Source organism: Trachypithecus francoisi, unplaced genomic scaffold, assembly GCF_009764315.1.
Source record: "Trachypithecus francoisi isolate TF-2019V2 unplaced genomic scaffold, Tfra_2.0 Lachesis_group12, whole genome shotgun sequence".
NCBI classification, from domain to species: Eukaryota; Metazoa; Chordata; class Mammalia; order Primates; family Cercopithecidae; genus Trachypithecus; species Trachypithecus francoisi.
This window is the reverse complement of record NW_022681457.1, coordinates 86957001-86976352: the sequence shown is the minus strand read 5'-3', so window position 1 is coordinate 86976352 and position 19352 is coordinate 86957001. Positions and strand designations below refer to the sequence as shown.

The 19352-nt window shown below is 46.1% G+C and overlaps 1 protein-coding gene across 1 annotated transcript; it reads left to right on the top strand.

Moving 5' to 3' along the window:
- The first annotated feature begins 97 nt into the window (after positions 1-97).
- Positions 98-18169, top strand: CDCA8 (cell division cycle associated 8). Its single transcript, XM_033227056.1, has 11 exons — positions 98-242; positions 340-448; positions 570-698; positions 3907-3947; positions 6911-6983; positions 8383-8468; positions 9710-9774; positions 11518-11613; positions 13886-14012; positions 15444-15530; positions 16805-18169. The coding sequence occupies exons 2-11, from the start codon at positions 355-357 to the stop codon at positions 16847-16849; spliced, it is 843 nt and encodes a 280-aa protein (XP_033082947.1). The 5' UTR covers positions 98-242; positions 340-354; the 3' UTR covers positions 16850-18169.
- The last annotated feature ends 1183 nt before the right edge of the window (positions 18170-19352 follow it).

Below are 19352 nucleotides of genomic sequence, written 5' to 3'. Positions count from 1 at the left end.
AAGCCTGGACCACAACTCCCAGGAGTACCCGCGACGGCGGCGGCCGCGCTGACGCACTCCGGCTATAGGGAGCGCATTGGGCGGGAGGTAGGAACTTGCTTGTGATTGGATGCTGTGGGACGGCGGTTTCTCATTCGTCAGCCTGTGGCTGTGGAGTTTGAATTGGGTGGCGGTTGAAGGTAGAGCTGCTCCCTCTCACTGGCATAGCGAGGTTTTTCTCAGCCCTTGTCGCGAGACCGGAGGTACGGGCCTGGCGACTTATTCGGGTGGTCCCCGTCCGCCCTCCTCGTCCCTACCCGGTTCCTTGCCTCCCTGCCCCATCTCCGCCGCTCCCCGCAGCCTCCGCCGAGCGCCATGGCTCCTAGGAAGGGCAGTAGTCGGGTGGCCAAGATCAACTCCTTACGGAGGCGGAAGCTAGCCTCCTTTTTGAAAGACTTCGACCGTGAAGGTAAGGGGCCAGGCCGTCGCGGCCTCCTGGGGCGGTCGCGGGATGCTGGCGGGTGGGGACACGAGCTGCACAGATTCACCCGCCCCGTGACCCGTGTCCTGTCGGCTCTGCCCTCCCGCAGTGGAAATACGAATCAAGCAAATTGAGTCAGACAGGCAGAACCTCCTCAAGGAGGTGGATAACCTCTACAACATCGAGATCCTGCGGCTCCCCAAGGCGCTGCGCGAGATGAACTGGCTTGACTACTTCGGTAAGAGCTGGAGAGCTTCCCTGGGCGGAGGCCGGGAGCCCCTTGGGGTTAGGTGACACCCTTCAGAAAGGACTCGCTCAGATGTCACCTTTTAATGAGATCTGACATGACCACTTATGGAAAATTGCAGACCCTTTCACTCTCTGTCTCACTTCCCTAAGTCATGTGTCTCCATCCTTTTCTCTAAAGGCCTAGCTAGCAAATATTTTCGGCTACTTGAGCCAGTGGGAGGGGTCTCTGTCGGACAACTTAGCTCTGCTGTTACAGGTCCAAAACAGCTGTAGTGAATGAGCATGGATGGGCTGTATTCCAATAAAATTTTATTTATGGATACACTGAAATGTGAATTTCACATAATTTTCACACATCAGGAATTTTATTTTATTTTTTGGAACAGAGTCTCACTCTGTCACCCAGGCTGGAGTGCAGTGCAGTGGTGCGATCTTGGCTCACTGCAACCTCCACCTTCTGGATTCAAGTGATTCTCCTGCCTCAGCCTCCGGAGTAGCTGGGATTACGGTCTCCTGCCACTATGCCCTGCTGATTTTTGTCTTTTCAGTAGAGACGGGGCTTCACCATGTTGGCCAGGCTGGTCTCGAACTACTGACCTCAAGTGATCTGCATGCCTCAGCCTCCCAGAGTGCTGGGATTACAGGAGTCAGCCACTGTGCCCAGCCAGAAAATAGTATTTTTAAAAATATGTATATTTTACCCAACCCATTTAAAAATGAATGAATAAATGACATGGTTAGTTAACCAGAGCTCAGATGAAAGAATAACCCGAAGCAGCTCCTTCTGCAGCTTATGGAAATTGTTAACTTAAGAATGGGCACATCAGGCTGGGCGCAGTGGCTCATGCCTGTAATCCCAGCACATTGGGAGGCTGAGGCGGGCAGATCACCTGAGGTCAGGAGTTCGAGACCAGCCTGATCAACATGGAGAAACCCTGTCTCGGCCGGGCGCGGTGGCTCAAGCCTGTAATCCCAGCACTTTGGGAGGCCGAGACAGGCAGATCACAAGGTCAGGAGATCAAGACCATCCTGGCTAACACGGTGAAACCCCGTCTCTACTAAAAAAAATACAAAAACCTAGCCGGTTGAGGTGGCGGGCGCCTGTAGTCCCAGCTACTCGGGAGGCTGAGGCAGGAGAATGGCATAAACCCAGGATGCAGAGCTTGCAGTCAGCCGGGATCTGGCCACTGCACTCCAGCCTGGGCGACAGAGCAAGACTCCGTCTCACAAGAAAAAAAAGAAAGAAACCCTGTCTCTACTAAAAATACAAAAAAGTTAGCCGAGTGTGGTGGCGCATGCTTCTAATCCCAGCTATTCAGGAGGCTGAGGCAGGAGAATCGCTTGAACCTGGGAGGTGGAGGTTGCGGTGAGCCAAGAGCATGCCATTGCACTCCAGCCTGAACAACAAGAATGAAACTCCATCTCAAAAAAAAAAAAAAAAAAAAAAAGATACATCAGTTTTCCTGGACAGAGAAAAATCGCAGCCTGCTTCCCCACTCCCTTATTAAATGTCCAGAGAAATGCAGGAGGCTGTACTTTTCTGCTGGGTTGCCTTTTTCTGTTTTCCTTATTATTAATTATCCAGCATGTAGTCTCCTTGCTGGATAGAAATGTATGTTCTGTTCACATATTAGATGTTGAATGATCCTTTTGACTTGTCCTTTCATTATTAATATTAAGCCATTCATTTGCTCATTTCTACAAATACTGAGCATGTGTGAGTCACAGTGCTAGGTGCTAAAGATGCACCGGGGAATAAAACAGACATTGTCTCTGCCTTCAGAAACATACAGGTTAGTAGAAAAGAGCTATTAGAAAAATCCACATACAATTATGTAATTAAAAGTATAGGTACTACAAAGGAGATAGAATAGAGTAGTGATCAGTGAGCATATTGTGATTTCTATGCCGGATGGGCATTATACCAAGTGTTTTACATATATTAACTAATTTTTCTTCATAACTAATAATATCCCTATTTTTCTAAATGACAAGATTAAGGCGCAGAGAAATTGGATACTTTGCTCAAGGCCTCATAAGCTAGTTAGTGGAATAGTCTGAACCCAGGTGTTCTGGTTTCATAGCCTGAGATCTTAACTGTTTTACAAGATACTATGAGGGTTTCTAGCAGGAGGATTTAACCTAACTTTTTATTCTACATGTAAATCTCACAAAGACCTTTTCATTCAACACACATTTACTGTACTTCCATTGACTGCTAAATTTTTGCCAGAAGCAAAGGATATCATCTCTGGAATTCAGTCCAAGGCAAGGATGGACTGTTTGAAAAGCTCTGAGTAGTTACTGGGTATGCTGAGGGTGAGCAACTTACTCCACACTTTGCAGCAACCTGCTGAGATAGAAAAATAAGCAGGCTAGGCACAGTGGCTCACACCTGTAATCCCAGCACTTTGGGAGGCCGAGGCAGGTGGATTGCTTGAGCCCAGGAATTTGAGACAGCCTGGGCAACATAGCAAGACCCTATCTTTAAACTTTAAAAAAATAATTAAAATAAAAATAGATTTTTTTTTAAAGAAAAATAAGCAGAGGGCAGGGTATGGGGTGGGGGTTCATGCCTGTAATCCTAGCACTTTGGGAGGCCAAGGCAGGAGTATCACTTGAGCCCAGGAGTTCAAGACCAGCCTGGGCAACATAGCAGGAGACCACATCTCTATTTGAAAAAAAAAAAACCTGGACAACTTGGCAAAACCCTATCTCTACAAAAAATACAAAAATTAGCCAAATGTGGTGGCGCATGCCTGTAGTCCCAGCTACTTGGAAGGCTGAGGGTGGAGGATCAGTTGAGCCCAGGAGACAGCCAAGGTGGCGCCACTCCACTCCAGCTTGGGTGACAAAGCAAGACTCTGTCTCAAAAACAAATAAAATTTAAAATATATTTTTTAAAAAGATAAGCAGAATTTTGGGGGTGATGTTTCAGCTAAGTTTTGAAGGATGAGTTAGAAATTTATCGAGTATGGAGGAGAATTTCAGGCAGAGGAAATACAGAGTACCATGGCAACAAGTCCTGAGAGTCAGTGGCACATTTGGGATATAACTTGGAGAAAGAATAGATTAGATGGTGAAGGTCCTTGAATGTTAGACTAAGAGCTGGACCAGTTTTAGAAAGATAAATGGTACTATTAAGCAAGATGATTTATTGTTAAAATCTAATAGTAACTACAACATTCTTTTTAAAGCCCTTGGAGGAAACAAACAGGCCCTGGAAGAGGCGGCAACAGTAAGTGACCTGTCCTGTTTTCCAGTCAGTGGTTACTTAAGTCTAGTCCAGTCCCCAGATCCAACTAATAGGTGCTTACTGTGGAAGAGGTTTCATAAAGGGACATTATCTGTTTGTGTCAACTGAAAAATTAGAGTTGGGCCAGACACTGTGTACATGAGGCCCAGATAGTTCTGAGTCCTACAGAGGGTAGGAGTTCTATTTTTGACCAATTTCTTGCAGTCCTTTGTCCTGAACTCTACAGCGGAAGTAGAAAACCTCAAGTCCAAGTTCCTTTAAGCGCCTGAGTCGTTGCACTATGCACTGACCTGCTAGATGATGAGGCTGTTTCATCATGTTGTACTGTAGAAGCAGTGCTCTTGCTTGGGATGCTCAGTACTCCCCAACCCCTCTCATCTCCTTCCTCCCAGCATCAGTGCCAGGATTGAAGGCAGTAAGATGGGGATGCAAAATACAGCATTTAAAGCTGCACTGTCCAGTATAGTAGCCACCAGGCATATGTACCTGTTTCAGTTAATCACAATTAATAAAATTAAGGAATTCATTTCCTCAGACATACTAGCCGCATTTTACATGTTCGGTAGCTACATGTGACTAGTAGCTACTCCATCAGAGAGCACAGAAATAGAACATTACTACTCTTGCAGAAAGTTTTATGAGACAGCACTGGGAACTAGTCCATACATGGGCTTCACAGAGTCCCTAGGCACTCTAAAATCATATGCAAACAATGTGCGTGTGTGCATGCATTTGTGTATCTTTCTGTCAGTTTATTGTAGCCTTGATCAGGTTTACAAAGTAAACCCCAAAATTGACATCTTCTGTTGAGTTGATCAGAATCATTTGGAATCTCAGGGTCTGAAGGAGTCTGACCACCAAGGGTACAATAGCAGATCTCCACCAGCTTCATTCAAGGTAAAGGTAATGAGGAGCCAATTATCAATTTGGAAAATATTGGAGCATTTGGGGATGAATACTATAGGAGAGAGGTAGGGATTATTCACCCCCCTACACACACTGAGCTCTAATGTTTTAAAAGTTAGTTACTTCTGAAATGAATTATGCTTACTAGCTAATGCAGTTCCCTCTTTTTAAATTAGACATACAGAACTGCAAATGAGAACTTCTAATGTCATATGAGAGAGCCATTGTTACCACACCAAGTTGAGAGAATTCTAGCCTTGACTAACACAATTTAAAACTCAAGAAAGGAATAACAGAAAATCTATAAAAGCTCTTAGTTGGGAAGTGTATTGGGGCTCCCAAGACCACCTCTAGGTTTGGTGATTGGCTATGAGGATTCACGGGGCTCGGCATACAGTCACACCCATGGCGATGATTTATTGCAGTGAAAGGATACAAAGCATAAATCAACAAAGGGGAAAAGTGCTGCCCCTTTGTCAAAGTCCAGAGGAAACCAGGCTTCTAGGAGTCCACTCCCTATGGAGTCACACAGAACATGCTTAATTCAACACGTATGAAATGCTGTCTGCCAGAAAAGCTGATTAGAGAGTCAATGCCCAGAGTTTTAACTGGGGGCTGCTCACATAGGCATCCTCTGGCTAGCACGTGTCAAAATCCTAGACTTTCAGAGGGAAGTAGGTGTTCAGCATGAGCCATACTGTTTGCATGAAGTTTAGGCACAGTGAGGCATTCTTGTTAAGGAAAGGTGGGAACCTTTCTGAAATCCAAGTTCCCAGATGCCAACCAAGGCCAAGCTTGCAAATAGGCCTTTCTACGTGTATCAGTCTCAGGCCTGCTCCGTTAACTCTCCTGCACAGTAGATAACCAGTGGCCTGCCACTACTGATGACTCCAAAACATGCCAGTTGTTTCTAGAGATGGCAGAAGGCTGGCAGGAATGCCCCTACTTTCTGTTCCATCAAGCCTGGCAAACATCAGTAATTTATTACAGCACTATTTCTTGCTAAGCCTGAGACAGCCTCAGAATCCTTCTCTGAGTACGTCAAGCAGTCCCTACCAGAAATGAAAGCTGTGCCATTCCAAACCTGTAATGATAATTCTGATATTTACATGTGTTCTATAAGGAAAGGACTGAATCTTAACTGCTCTTTGTAGTGTCCATACTTACTACCATATGAAAGAACACTTAATTTAAATGGTGACTGGAAGCCTTTTTGAAGGACCCAGGATCATCTTAGAAAACCTTATTGAGACCCTGTAGATTTATCAAAAAAATGGTAAGCCTAAAACCCCACCAAGTGTTGTAGAGGATGTAGATCATTAGGAACTTGGATTGTTTGCAAATGGGCTGTAGACAAGGGTAACCATTTTGGGAAACAATTTGGCATAATGCGAAGGCTGAATATTTATGTAACCTATAATCCCTGTCATGCCCTCTCCAAAGGATAGAGCCAAGGGGAAACTTGGACATGTACCTCAGACACATGTAAGACAGTTCAAGGTAGCAGTGTTTATAATAGGAAACTACTGATGGAAGATGGACAAATCCATTGTGGTATAATCACACAGTGGGATATGATATAGCAATGAAAACAAATTAACTACAACCACAAAGAGTGGTGAAAACAGCCAAGACCAAACAAAATGCTTAAGTACACACTTGTGAAAAAGCACATCTATATGTACACACATATACACACATTTGCATGTATCTGTGAGCACATGCACATATACCTTTTGATTACGCAAGTGGAATGATATGGTTACCTCTGGGGAATGACAGGGTTAGGAGACCTTTGGGAGAAAGATAAGAAAATGGAACAAGGAATGAATAAAGAGCCAGAAGCAAGTTATTGGCAATGTTTTAGGTCTTGGGTTGTGTGGTGGATTTATGGGAGTCTGCTCTATTGTATATTGTATCACTAACATTTAACAGTCTTATGTATCAAATAAGAGTTTTTAAAAAAAATTTATCTTGAAATATTTTTCCTCGTATTTTGGTGGAATAAGTCTGGTGCTTTCTGGCTATATTTGTCATAGGCTGACCTGGATATCACTGAAATAAACAAACTAACAGCAGAAGCTATTCAGACACCCCTGAAATCTGCCAAAAGTGAGTACCTGTCAAAACTCCTTGTTGAACAGAAAGAACTGAGGCTCAGGTTGCTTGGTTGGCTGCTCAGGCAGGGCCTTGTTGGTAGAGCCTCTTCCCTTTAAAGTCTGGTTCTTAATCTTGTAAATCCAAACATTTGCTTTTGGATGGTGCATTTAGTTAATTTTTTTCCCCCGAACAGCAACTCAAACCAGAAATTTAGTTAACTGTATGCAGGACTGCTACTAAGCAAATTCAAGACCCGTATGTGAGCTAAAGTGAAAGGGAAAAAGCTGTACTGGAAACCAAACATTGTGGCCTGCTTACTTTCCCCTGGGTTAAATAGATGGCAAGATTTAGAGCAGAGTTAAAAGACAGGTAACACCAACTGAGACACTCCCTGGTGTAATCAGCAAAGTTGAAAGAGAATTGAAAAAGGAATGACTTTCTCTGCATTTAATTCAAAGTTACTCAATTCAGACCAGCTGCGGTGGCTCACGCCTGTAATTCCAGCACTTTGGGAGGCCAAGCCGTGAGGATTACCTGAGCCCAGGAGTTCAAGACCAGCCTGGGCAATGTCTCTGAAAAAAAAAAAAAAGAAAGAAAGAAAAAAAAAAAAGTTACTCAATTCCATGATCTATTTGCATAAAATCATCTTACATACATGTCCCGCACTCTGAGAAACACTGTCTTATAGGAAAAGTTGTATGGGAAACCAGGTTGTGACTAGTGAGCACAATTCAGGATGAATTGTGAATGGAATTTTTTTTTTTTTGGAGACTGAGTCTCGCTCTGTCACCCAGGCTGGAGTGCAGTGGCCGGATCTCAGCTCACTGCAAGCTCTGCCTCCCAGGTTTATGCCATTCTCCTGCCTCAGCCTCCCGAGTAGCTGGGACTACAGGCGCCCGCCACCTCGCCCGGCTAGTTTTTTGTATTTTTTTAGTAGAGACGGGGTTTCACCATGTTAGCCAGGATGGTCTTGATCTTCTGACCTCGTGATCCGCCCATCTCGGCCTCCCAAAGTGCTGGGATTACAGGCTTGAGCCACCGCGCCCGGCCTGTGAATGGATTTAATGTCACTTCATTAAGCTATGATAGTTTGATGCATCCAACTCTCGTAACAACATCCTGACCCATGGCCAGGATTTCGGGGCTACACACCAGGGCACCTCTACATTGGGCAGGGCAAACTCAATTATTCAGAATGCTGGGCTGTCCCTACAAAGCATGATATGGGGTTTCTTAACACTCTGATTAGTTTCCTTTGTCTAAACCCTCTTTCTTAAAAAGTCTTCTTTATTTTTAGTCCATTTTTTCATTGCAGCTTCAGATTCCATACATTTTATTCCTATAAGAAATGTGAATGCACAAAACTTTATTCTCATCAGAAATACCACCCTGTTGAAACTGTTTCTTACAGTACGAAAGGTAATACAAGTAGATGAAATGATAGTGGAAGAGGAAGAAGAAGAAGAAAATGAACATAAGAATCCTCAAACTTCAAGAGTAAGTGGACACTGAGGTTGGAGGCTGGGGGTTATCACAAGCAAATACAAATGCATAAAATACACTGTTGTACACCAGAGCTCACAGTTCAGTAGAGATGATCCTACTTTACATGGCAATGACAAAAGTGATAATTGACTGGTGTGCAAAGTGCGTGGAACACAGAAGAGGAAGCTAGCAAGTCTCCCCTACCCCACTCGGACATAGGCAGGCCTTTCAAGGTGAGTGAGAGCCTACTACTAGCTGGAGAAGAAAGGGAAGAGGAACACTATTCAGGATAAATGGGGGAGGGGGAACACTGGATATGAAGAAACCAGTTGGAAGCCTATGAATTCTTGAACTGATATGCTGATACTATAAAATGAAGGGAAGGTTTTGAGATAGGTTTTAGAAAGAAGTGGCATGGTTGGTAGAGAAAAGGAGGAATCAGAGACAACTGCATGGTTTCTAGCTAAGGCAACTGCCATCCAGTGAAGTGTGGGATCCAGGCAGCAGAGGTGCTAGACTGGGGATAAGGCAGCACATGTCAATTGCAAGACATGTTGGCAATTCATTACTTTTCCAGGACATCTAGGCTAGACAGAAATTTCAACCTGGAGCTCAGGGAGAAGAGGGAAATCGAGAGATTCACTGCCTCCCAGATCTTAAGGTGTTTGTCCCAGTGTGGGAGTGGAGATGGTTGTGCCAGGAGAGCAGGAAGGGAGGGAGTCTGAGAGTGGACACTAGAGGGAAGGTAGAGAGAGGAGCTCCTAAGGCAGACTGCCAAGGAAGCTAGAGAAGCAGGAAAGACGGATCCATCATGGAGGACAAGGGAGGAGAGAATATATGGAAGATAAGGAGTGATTCTTACCAGGGACCTCCCAGGCCCCAGGAAGGGAGCCCTGCAGGGTTTGCCTTTGATTGGGCACCTGGGATGCCCTGAGTGACCTTCACAGCAGCCCTTTATGTAAAGTAGTGGGGTACAAGCCAGGCTGCAATCAATTCAAAAGAGATTTACCTTTAATCTTGGCCAAAATCCTCTGTTTTGAAAACCCAGCCAGTGGAAGTCCTTATTCAATTAGTTGTGTTCTGAACTTTTTAAGTCATTGAATTTTGAGATACACCTTATTATATTTAGTATTAACTATCCAAAGCTTGTTCTTAACCCTTTATTTAAAAAAAAAAAAACCCTCCTTACTCTCCTTACCTTTCCTCTTTGCTGGGTGTTTTGTAACCTTAGCCTCGTTTGATTGTGACTGCAGGTCAAAAGGTGTCCTCCATCCAAGAAGAGAACTCAGTCCATACAAGGAAAAGGCAAAAGGAAAAGGTAGTGGATTTTCTAAAGTTGTGGTGTTTTGGGTTTTATTGTAGAGCCATATATATCATGGCAGAAAGTGAGGGGCAATGAAAAAGCTCTGGTGGCTAGTGTTTGAATGCAGCTTAAAATCACTGAATCCTTGAGTGTCCGAGCTGGAGGGGTCTCTAGAAATGGCCTAAACCAAAACCGTCTCCAGTACTTTAATGTACGTTCTCTATCCTTCCCCACTTTTTTTTTTTTTTTTTTTTTGAGACGGAGTTTCACTCTTGTTGGCCAGGCATGAGTGCAATGGCGCAATCTTGGCTCACTGCAACCTCTGCCTTGAGGGTTCAAATGATTCTCCTGCCTCAGCCTCCCGAGTAGCTAGGATAATAGGCATGCGCCACCACACCCACCTAATTTTGTATTTTTAGTAGAAACGGGATTTCTCCATGTTGGTCAGGCTGGTCTCAAACTCCCGACCTCAGGTGATCCGCCCACCTCGGCCCCCACTTTTTTTTTTTAAGTATAGCAAGAACTGCCTGTTATGTTTCAGTTCTTAATAGTCCATGTGTAGAGCTACCCCATAGTTTGTCATAGAGTGACTATCACTTACTTATAACTGGTTTCTTGAAATGTTTTGTCCAGTCCTGCAAAGTGAAGAACCTCTATGTGCTTGAGTTGATTATGTTGGACTCTACCATAAGCCATGTGGGGGAAGGTAAAGCAGCTTAGGAGGGTAGTCACCAGCATGCATGTCTGTGGAGGAACGAACTCATTTCTCTTGAGCAGTGCAGCAGCTGCATGGCACGAGGACAGAATTCCAGCTGGGGGAGCCTTCACATGAAGGGGCTGTCTCCTTGATTAAAAAGTCAGATTCTGAGGCCAGGCGCGGTGGCTCACGCCTGTAATCCCAGCACTTTGGGAGGCCAAGGTAGGTGAATCACTTGAGGTCAGGAGTTTGAGACCCACCTGGCCAACATGGAGAAAGCCTATCTCTACTAAAAATACAAAAATTAGCTGGGGTTGGGCGCGGTGGCTCAAGCCTGTAATCCCAGGACTTTGGGAGGTCGAGACGGGCGGATCATGAGGTCAGGAGATCGAGACCATCCTGGCTAACACGGTGAAACCCCGTCTTTACTAAAAAATACAAAAAACTAGCCGGGCGAGGTGGCGGGCACCTGTAGTCCCAGCTACTCGGGAAGCTGAGGCAGGAGAATGGCATAAACCCGGGAGGCGGAGCTTGCAGTGAGCTGAGATCCGGCCACTGCACTCCAGCCTGGGCGACAGAGCGAGACTCCGTCTCAAAAAAAAAAAAAAAATTAGCTGGGTATGGTGGTGCACGCCTATAGTCCCAGCTGCTCAGGAGGCTGAGGCAGGAGAATCGCTTGAACCCGGGAGGTGGAGGTTGCAGTGAGCCAAGATTGCACCATTGCACTCCAGCACGGGCAACAGAGCAAGACTCCATCTCAAAAAAAAAAAAAAAGTCAGATTCTGGAGGCAGGCTGCTTCGGTTCCAAGTTTTGGCTCCATCCTAATTGGATATGTGATCTTGGGCAAGTTTTTAAAACTCGATGCACCTGAGTTTCTGCATCTGTGTATGAGGATGGCAGCAGTGCTGGCCTCCCACGTTGTTAGAAGGGTCATGTAAGTTGATGTGTGCGAGGCGCCCGGAGCAGTATCTCACAGTCAGCTCTCCACGTGTCACTCCTGTGCTGCTGCCTTCGTGGAACTTGAAAGTTGGCATACCTGATGGCCATTTCTTACTTGTAGGTCAAGCCGTGCTAACACTGTTACCCCAGCCGTGGGCCGATTGGAGATGTCCATGGTCAAACCAACTCCAGGCCTGACACCCAGGTTTGACTCAAGGTGAGTATTGAGGGGAACACTTGGATTTGATGGGATTCCAACATTGAGCACTACCCAGAGAAGAAGTGTCTAAGAAAATACTTCTAGGCCAGGCACAATAGCTCATGTTGTAATCCCAGCACTTTGAGAGGTCGAGGCGGGCAGATCACTTGAGGTCAGGAATTCAAGACCAGCCTGGCCAAGATGACAAAACCCCACGTCTACTAAAAATACGAAAATTAGTTGGGCATGGTGGTGCACACCTGTAATCCCAGCTACTTGGGAGGCTGAAACAGGAGAATTGCTTGAATCCAGGATGTGGAGGTTGCAGTGAGCTAAGATCACACCATTGCACTCCAGCTTGGGCAACGGAGTAAGATTCTGTCTTTTTTTTTTTTTTTTTTTTTTTTTTTATTATACTTTAAGTTCTAGGGTACATGTGCATGACGTTTATATCATGTATAACTCCCCAATGCAATCCCTCCCTCCTCCCCGCTCCCCATGATAGGCCCCAGTGTGTGATGTTCCCCTTCCCGAGTCCAAGTGATCTCATTGTTCAGTTCCCACCTATAGATTCTGTCTTAAGAAAATAAAATTGTCCCAAGTCCTTGGCCTGGGGTGCCTTGTCAGAGGACAGTGGCCAGCTGGGTTTCTTGGTGTATGCCTCTCCCTTAAGTGTAGTTTCACCCATCTTCAGTAGCAAAATGATTCTTTAATGGGAGGGAGGGGAATATTCTGCCTGGGATGACTAGGAGGCCTCTAGGTGACGTTTTTGGCCTTTTCGGATTCAAACCAGAAGGTTTTTATTTTATTTTTAAAATATGTATTTATTTTGAGGCAGGGTCTCACTCTAATGCCCAGGCTGGAGAGCTGTGGCACAATCACGGCTCACTGCAACCTTGACTTCCCAGGCTCAGGTGATTCTCCCACCTTAGCCTCCCAAGCATGCCACCATGCCCAGCTAATTTTTTGTTTTTTTTGTAGAGAGGGGGTTTTGCCAGGTTGCCCAGCCTGGTCTCGAACTCCTGGCTCGAGCGATCCACCCACCTCGGCCTCCCAATGTGCTGGAATTACAAGCACGAGCCATCACACCTGGCCTCAAATCAGTTTTTTAAAGATGAATAGGTACTCTTCCGTACTCTTGGTAGAAGTAAAACTTGATACTGCTTTTTTGGAGGCTGGCATAAGCAAGGATATTGTTGCAGCATAAGTTAATACCTTCCAAAGAACCTAGTAGACTAAATAGGAGATGCTGTATAGCTATTAAAAAAGACTGGATCTGTGTGTGCTGATAGGGAAAGAGCGCCATGATCACAGAGCATCTCCGAGCAGGTTGCTGAACATTGTGCTGTGTGAGCCCATTTGGTTTTATATACATAGAAAGTTTCTGGAAGGACAGATAAGGAACTCAGAGTGGTTACCCCTGGGGAGGAGAGCAAGAAGTAGTTATCTCTGGTATGGGGGAAGTGTGGAAGATTTATTTTCTACTTTTAATTGCCACTTTTTTTTTTTTTTTTTGAGACAGAGTCTCGCTCTGTCACCCAGGCTGGAGTGTAGTGGTGCGATCTGGGCTCACTGCAACCTCTACCTCTCAGGTTCAAGTGATTCTCCTGTCTCAGCCTCCTGAGTAGCTGAGATTACAGGCGCATGCCACTATGCCCGGCTAAGTTTTGTATTTTTAGTAGAGACAAGATTTCGCCATATTGGCCAGGCTGGTCTCGAACTCCTGACCTCAGGTGATCCACCTGCCTCGGCCTCCCAAAGTGCTGGGATTACAGGTGTGAGCCACTGCACTCAGCCAATTCTCACTTTTCTTTACAGTTTGTTTTTTCACATGAGTATGTAACAAAAGGCATTTAGGGAAAACTGGGTAGCAGTATTTTAACTGTCTTGAGAAATTAGTATAATGATGTAATCTCTAAATCATCCTCCTTTGCCTCTGAAAAATTCCTCTTGATGGAAGCAGCCACGGCTGGAAACAGTTAACCAGCTTATTTCTGGCTTTGTGGATGGATGGATGAATGGCACCCATATGGAGCTTTGGACCTAAACTTTATGTGGATAAGAGTTGACTTTTTGCAAGATGTATGTTCAATAATTACAACCTTCTTTCTCCAGCTGTGTTTAGTCATTACTGCTTTAAAACATTTTTTTTTCTAAATTTAGAACGTGCTGTCTTAGGAATGTGTGACTTGAAAACTGCAGCTTGAGACCAGAGTGAGGTTAAAATGACCTATAGAGTCTGGTGTCATCCAATTGCCAAGCTATCTTCACAGAGATTTTCCTATTCTAGGGTCTTCAAGACCCCTGGCCTGCGTACTCCAGCAGCAGGAGAGCGGATTTACAACATCTCAGGGAATGGCAGCCCTCTTGCTGACAGCAAAGAGATCTTCCTTACTGTGCCAGTGGGCGGCGGAGAGGTGAAGTATTTCCAAGGGAAGCCAGGCCACAGTGTGCCACTTAGTCAAACATTTCTTTTCCCTGGGCCCTCACCCACACTTCACCCTCAGAGTCCTTTCAGGGTGTGGGTCCTGATCTCCACACTTCTGCAGGACTCAGAACCCAGTTTTCTCTCCCAGGTTAGAGGCCCAGACTGCAAAGATTGTTGCTCAGCTCTGGGTTCTATCTGTTTTTCTGGGTTTTTGTTTTTGTTTTTGTTTTTGTTTTTTTGAGATGGAGTCTCGCTCTGTCGCCAGACCAGAGTGCAGTGGCGCAATCTCGGCTCACTGCAACCTCCACCTCCTGGGTTCGAGCGATTCTCCTCCCTCAGCCTCCCAAGTAGTTGTTACTACAGGCACATGCCACCGTGCCCAGCTAATTTTTGTATTTTTGGTAGAGATGGAGTTTCACCATGTTGGCCAGGATGGTCTCGATTGCTTGACCTCGTGATCCGCCCTCCTTGGCCTCCCAAAGTGCTGGGATTACAGGCATGAGCCACCGCGCCCAGCCTTTTTTTTTTTTTCTTTTTTTTTTGAGACAGAGTCTCCCTCTGTCACCCAGCCTGGAGTGCAGTGGCACAATTTCGGCTCACTGCAACCTCTGCCTCCCAGGTTCAAGTGATTCTCCTGCCTCAGCCTCCTGAGTAGCTGGGACTATAGGCACACGCCACCACACCCGGCTAATTTTTGTATTTTTAGTAGAGATGGTGTTTCACCATATTGGTCAAGCTGGTCTCGAACTCCTGACCTCAGGTGATCCACCCACCTCGGCCTCCCAAAGTACTGGGATTACAGGTGCGAGCCACCACGCCAGCCTCCATCTGGCATTTGCTCATCAACTAGCATTTGCCCACCTCATTATCACAGGCCCAAAAAGTAGACATAGGGTCTGCCTTTGAGAAGCAGCTCAGTGGTCAAGATGGGTTTGCAATCATGGTATCTGTGATATGTGCAATAATAGAGATGTTAAAGGGTGGTGCAGAGGAGGGCACCACCCAGGTATATGCTTAGTCTAGAACCGGGAGCATGAGCTGTGCCTTCAGCTTTGTATAACTTTAAGGGATTCTGAAGCAGGCTAAGCTTAGTGTCTCTGGCTTCATGAAGCGAGCTGCTGACCTCAGCCCTTGTGAGGGGAGGACGGTTTGTTTCAGACATACTCTGCAGGGCATTTCTAAGATAATGTGCATGCCTTTTATGCCCAGGTAATCCAGCCTCCTCCCCAGTGATAGCGCTGATGAAGTCATTGTCTCCTTAGGGCTCATATACTTCCTGCCTGTCTTGCCACTTCTCCATCCCAGCCATTCCCCACCACTAAGTGCAGGATATCAGGGGGAGCCTTTGGGGCACACTGCTGGATGGGAGTTCCTGCCCTAAGGGCCATGGCCAGTTTAACCCACTCCCGTCTCTATACAGAGCCTGCGATTATTGGCCAGTGACTTGCAGAGGCACAATATTGCCCAGCTGGATCCAGAGGCCTTGGGAAACATTAAGAAGCTCTCCGTAAGTCTCATATTCATCTCCACAAATAGGATGCCTCCAGTAGCTTTCCTGGGCTACCTTTGTTTAGGATTGTCTTTTGGGGCTGGGCTAATACTTTCTACTTAAATTTGTGTTGTCTTCCTTCCCCCAAGAGAGTTTGACTCTTACCCTACTTGGATAGCAGCAATTCTGTTCCTCAACTGACGTTGAGTTTTGTTCAATCCCAGGGTGTCTGCCACAGAAGTTCCACTGCAAAATCAAAATTCTGCCTCATTCAGGCAATTAGTGCTAGGGTTATGTTAGGTCACTATTGGCCACCAGGAACTGAAACCTAGAATAGCTCAAGAATGAGGGTTGGAGCTTGTTATCAGGAATCTTACAGAATCGAAGAGTGAGCTGAATGGCCAAGCCTCTGGAGCGGTGGGGCCCATCAGCTGAGGCCTGTGTGCTCATTTCTTTCACACATCTTCATTCCTCCCTCTCAGCAGATAACCTCCACAGGCTTCAGGTTCTGTGCTTACTTAACATTGTTTTCATGTGGCTTTGAGTAACCACACCTCCAACCCTAACTTTATTGCTCCATTGCTCAACTATTCAATTTCTTGTCTTGGTTTAAATTCTCAAGAGGGCCAGGCACAGTGGCGCACACCTGTAATTCCTGCAGCTCAGGAGGCTCAGGCAAGAGAAATTGTTTGAGCCCATGAGTTCAAGGCTGCAGTGACCCATGATCGTGCTGCTGCACTCCAGCCTGGGTGACAGAGAAAGACCTCAGCTCTAAAAGTAAAGTAAATTATCAAGAGAAACAATTTAATTGGCTCAGCCAGGGATGAACCTCCTTGGTCCAGTCAGCCATCATCTTGGGTGGTGGATGGAGCACTTAGTGTAAACATGGCAACCTTACCCTCACCCTTCTGTGGGGTCTGAAGGTACTTCCAAGGAAGGAGACAAGGCGGGGCTGGTTTCCCAAACCTGTCTTTCTGAACATAGGCCCAGTGCTGAGATCCCACACACACCTAGCCACCCAAATCTTGTGACTGTCATCCTCTAGCTAGACCTATTGCAATGTTCTTCTCAACTAATCTCCTATGATACCTTTACTATCTCACTTGAGTTGTTATTTTACTCCCTTGTTCAGATGAGAAAGAGGTTCAAAAAGGTGAATTCATGTGTGATACAGATAGAGAATGGAGGAGCTGAGGCTCAGTCAGACCTGTGCTCAGGCTGACTGTGGAAGGCCAAGGGGCAAGCCTGCCAAGTGACATCTTCTACAATGACCTCTCTCCTTTTCTTTCTAGAACCGTCTCGCCCAAATCTGCAGCAGCATACGGACCCACAAATGAGACGCCAAAGTTGACAGGATGGACTTTTAATGGGCACTTCTGGGGCCCTGAAGAGACTTCTTCCCTTCAGGCTTATTGTTTGAGTGTGAAGTTCCAGAGCAAGGAGCCATGTTCCTCTAGGGGAATTCAGGAATTCAGACACGCTGTTCCCACACCAGTTAGGTAGAGCTGTCTGTTCACCCTCCCATCCCAGCTGACCCCAGTCACTGCTTGCTGGGGCCATGCCATGGAAGCTTCCCATCAATCTCCCAGCTGAACCCTCCCTGCCCTCTGAGCTGCTGCCTTCTGCCTCCTGCAACTCGACATCCTCTTCGCCCTGCCCTGCCTGCAGTTGAGGGGGCGCAGAAGAACCCTGTGTTCTCAGGAAGACTGCGTCCACCAGAGAACCTCTGCATCTGGCATTTCTACTCTCTGTGCTTGAGACTGGGAGGTTTAGGCTGAGATAAGTGAGCTCTGGGCCATGAGAGGGTAGGTCCCGAAGGTGGGGGAACTGTACAGATCAGCAGAGTAGGATAGTCGGCAGCAGGGACCTCAGTAGGGAACATGCCCGTCTCCCCTCTGGCACTCATCACATCTCCCCTACCAGCCGTCCTCCTCCTCCTGTGAGAGGTGCTAAATGGGACTTTGGGATCTTTCACCTGCTATGCCCGGTAGTTCTGAAGCCTGCTTGTGGAACAGTGTTTTATGTTTATCCCTGTTTACTGAAGACCAGATACTGGTTTGGAGGTAACTTCCATGTCTTGCTCTACCTCCCTAGTTAGTGGAAATTTGGGTACGGGAATTGTAGGGCTTAGATTCTGGGGGTTTTATGTCATTGGCCACAGAATAACTGTCTCTAAGCTATCCATGGTCCAGTGGTCCCTGCCAAGTCAGTAGACTTCAGAGAGCACTTCTCTCCTATGGGGCTTATGGGGACAGGGGACAGGTGTGACTTGCTTGGTGGCCTCATTCCATGTGTGCCTGTGCCTGGAGCATGGACTTTGTTAAACAGTCAGCAGTGAGGTCCTCATTCTCCAGCCAGCCTCTTTGCCCTGGAGAATCATGAGCTGTGTTCTAAGAATTTGAGAACTAGAGTCCTCACCCCCAGGCTTGAGGGCACATGACTTTCTCATGTAGGGCTCTTTGTGGTATCTGTTGTTTTGCAACACGACCATTTTAGTAAAACAGTCCTATTCAAGTTGTATTCTTTTAAGTTCTTTTATTCTTCTCTCCCTGAGATTTTTGTATATATTGTTCTGAGTAATGGTATCTTTGAGCTGATTGTTCTAATCAGAGCTGGTACCTACTTTCAATAAATTCTGGTTTTGTTTTCTTTTGTAATCACTATTCATCCTGCCTGTCCTCTCCAACCTGTGCTCCGTGGACTAGGGAGGCAGCAATTGGTGTGGGGGTCTTTACACATCTGCTTTTCTCAAAAGATTTGAAAACCTTTGCTTCAGACAGAATCATTCTGGTATCTGAAAAAGGGGCTTACTACAAGATCCAGAGCATCGGTACCTTCAACCCCCATCAGAGCACCCCCAGCACCTTCATTCCATGAGCTAGAAATTGGTATCTGGGAGGACAATGCCTAGGGTCTCTATAATTTGTAGTGGACTTTTGTTGACCAGGAACAAAACGGGGCAAGAGTAATTGGGTGATCATGAGTCTTACTTCCCAGAGTTTCTGAGGCCCTGGCAGATCTGCCTTCCCGGAACTCTCTAGGCTGAAAATGATCAACCTAGAGCTAATGATGCAAGAGAAGACAACCTGGGGGCATGCTTAGCCAGGTCACTGGGCATTAACAATTTATAGACTAGGAGCCTTCTGGTAGTGACAGCATTTGGAAGAAGGGTTACTCAGTGCAAATAAGCAACCCAGACTATACGTCATTAGGCCTAAAGAGCCTGACACCAAGGAAACACTTAGGATCCAATATGCTTTACCCAGAACCAGGTTCATCCCGTTTCATTCAGTCTGCACCACTGCCTAAATCACCTCATAGGAAATGCATGTTATGCAGCAGGTGCCTGATTAATGCCTGGGACTGAGACATGACAGTTCTTCATTTCATATAAGGGGGTGGCTTGGAAAGTAAAGAGTTCCCCATCCCAGGATGGATGGATGGCTGGATGGATGGATTGATTGATTGACTTTTGAGACAGAGTTTCACTCTTGTTGCCCAGGCTGGAGTGCAGTGATGTGATCTTGGCTCACTGCAACCTCCACCTCTCAGGTTCAAGCAATTCTCCTGCCTCAGCCTCGCAAGTAGCTGGGATTACAGGTGCACACCACCACGCCTGGCTGTTTTGTACTTTTAGTAGAGACAGGGTTTTGCCATGTTGGCCAGGCTGGTCTCTGACCTCAGGTGATCCACCCACCTCTGCCTCCCAAAGTGCTGGGATTACAGTTATTGAGCCACTGTGCCCAGCCACATTCCAGGATTTAAAAAAAAATTTGTTTTTTTGTCATTTGGTATCTTTTGTTGATTTATTTTGCAGAACTTACGTCCCTACCATCCCAG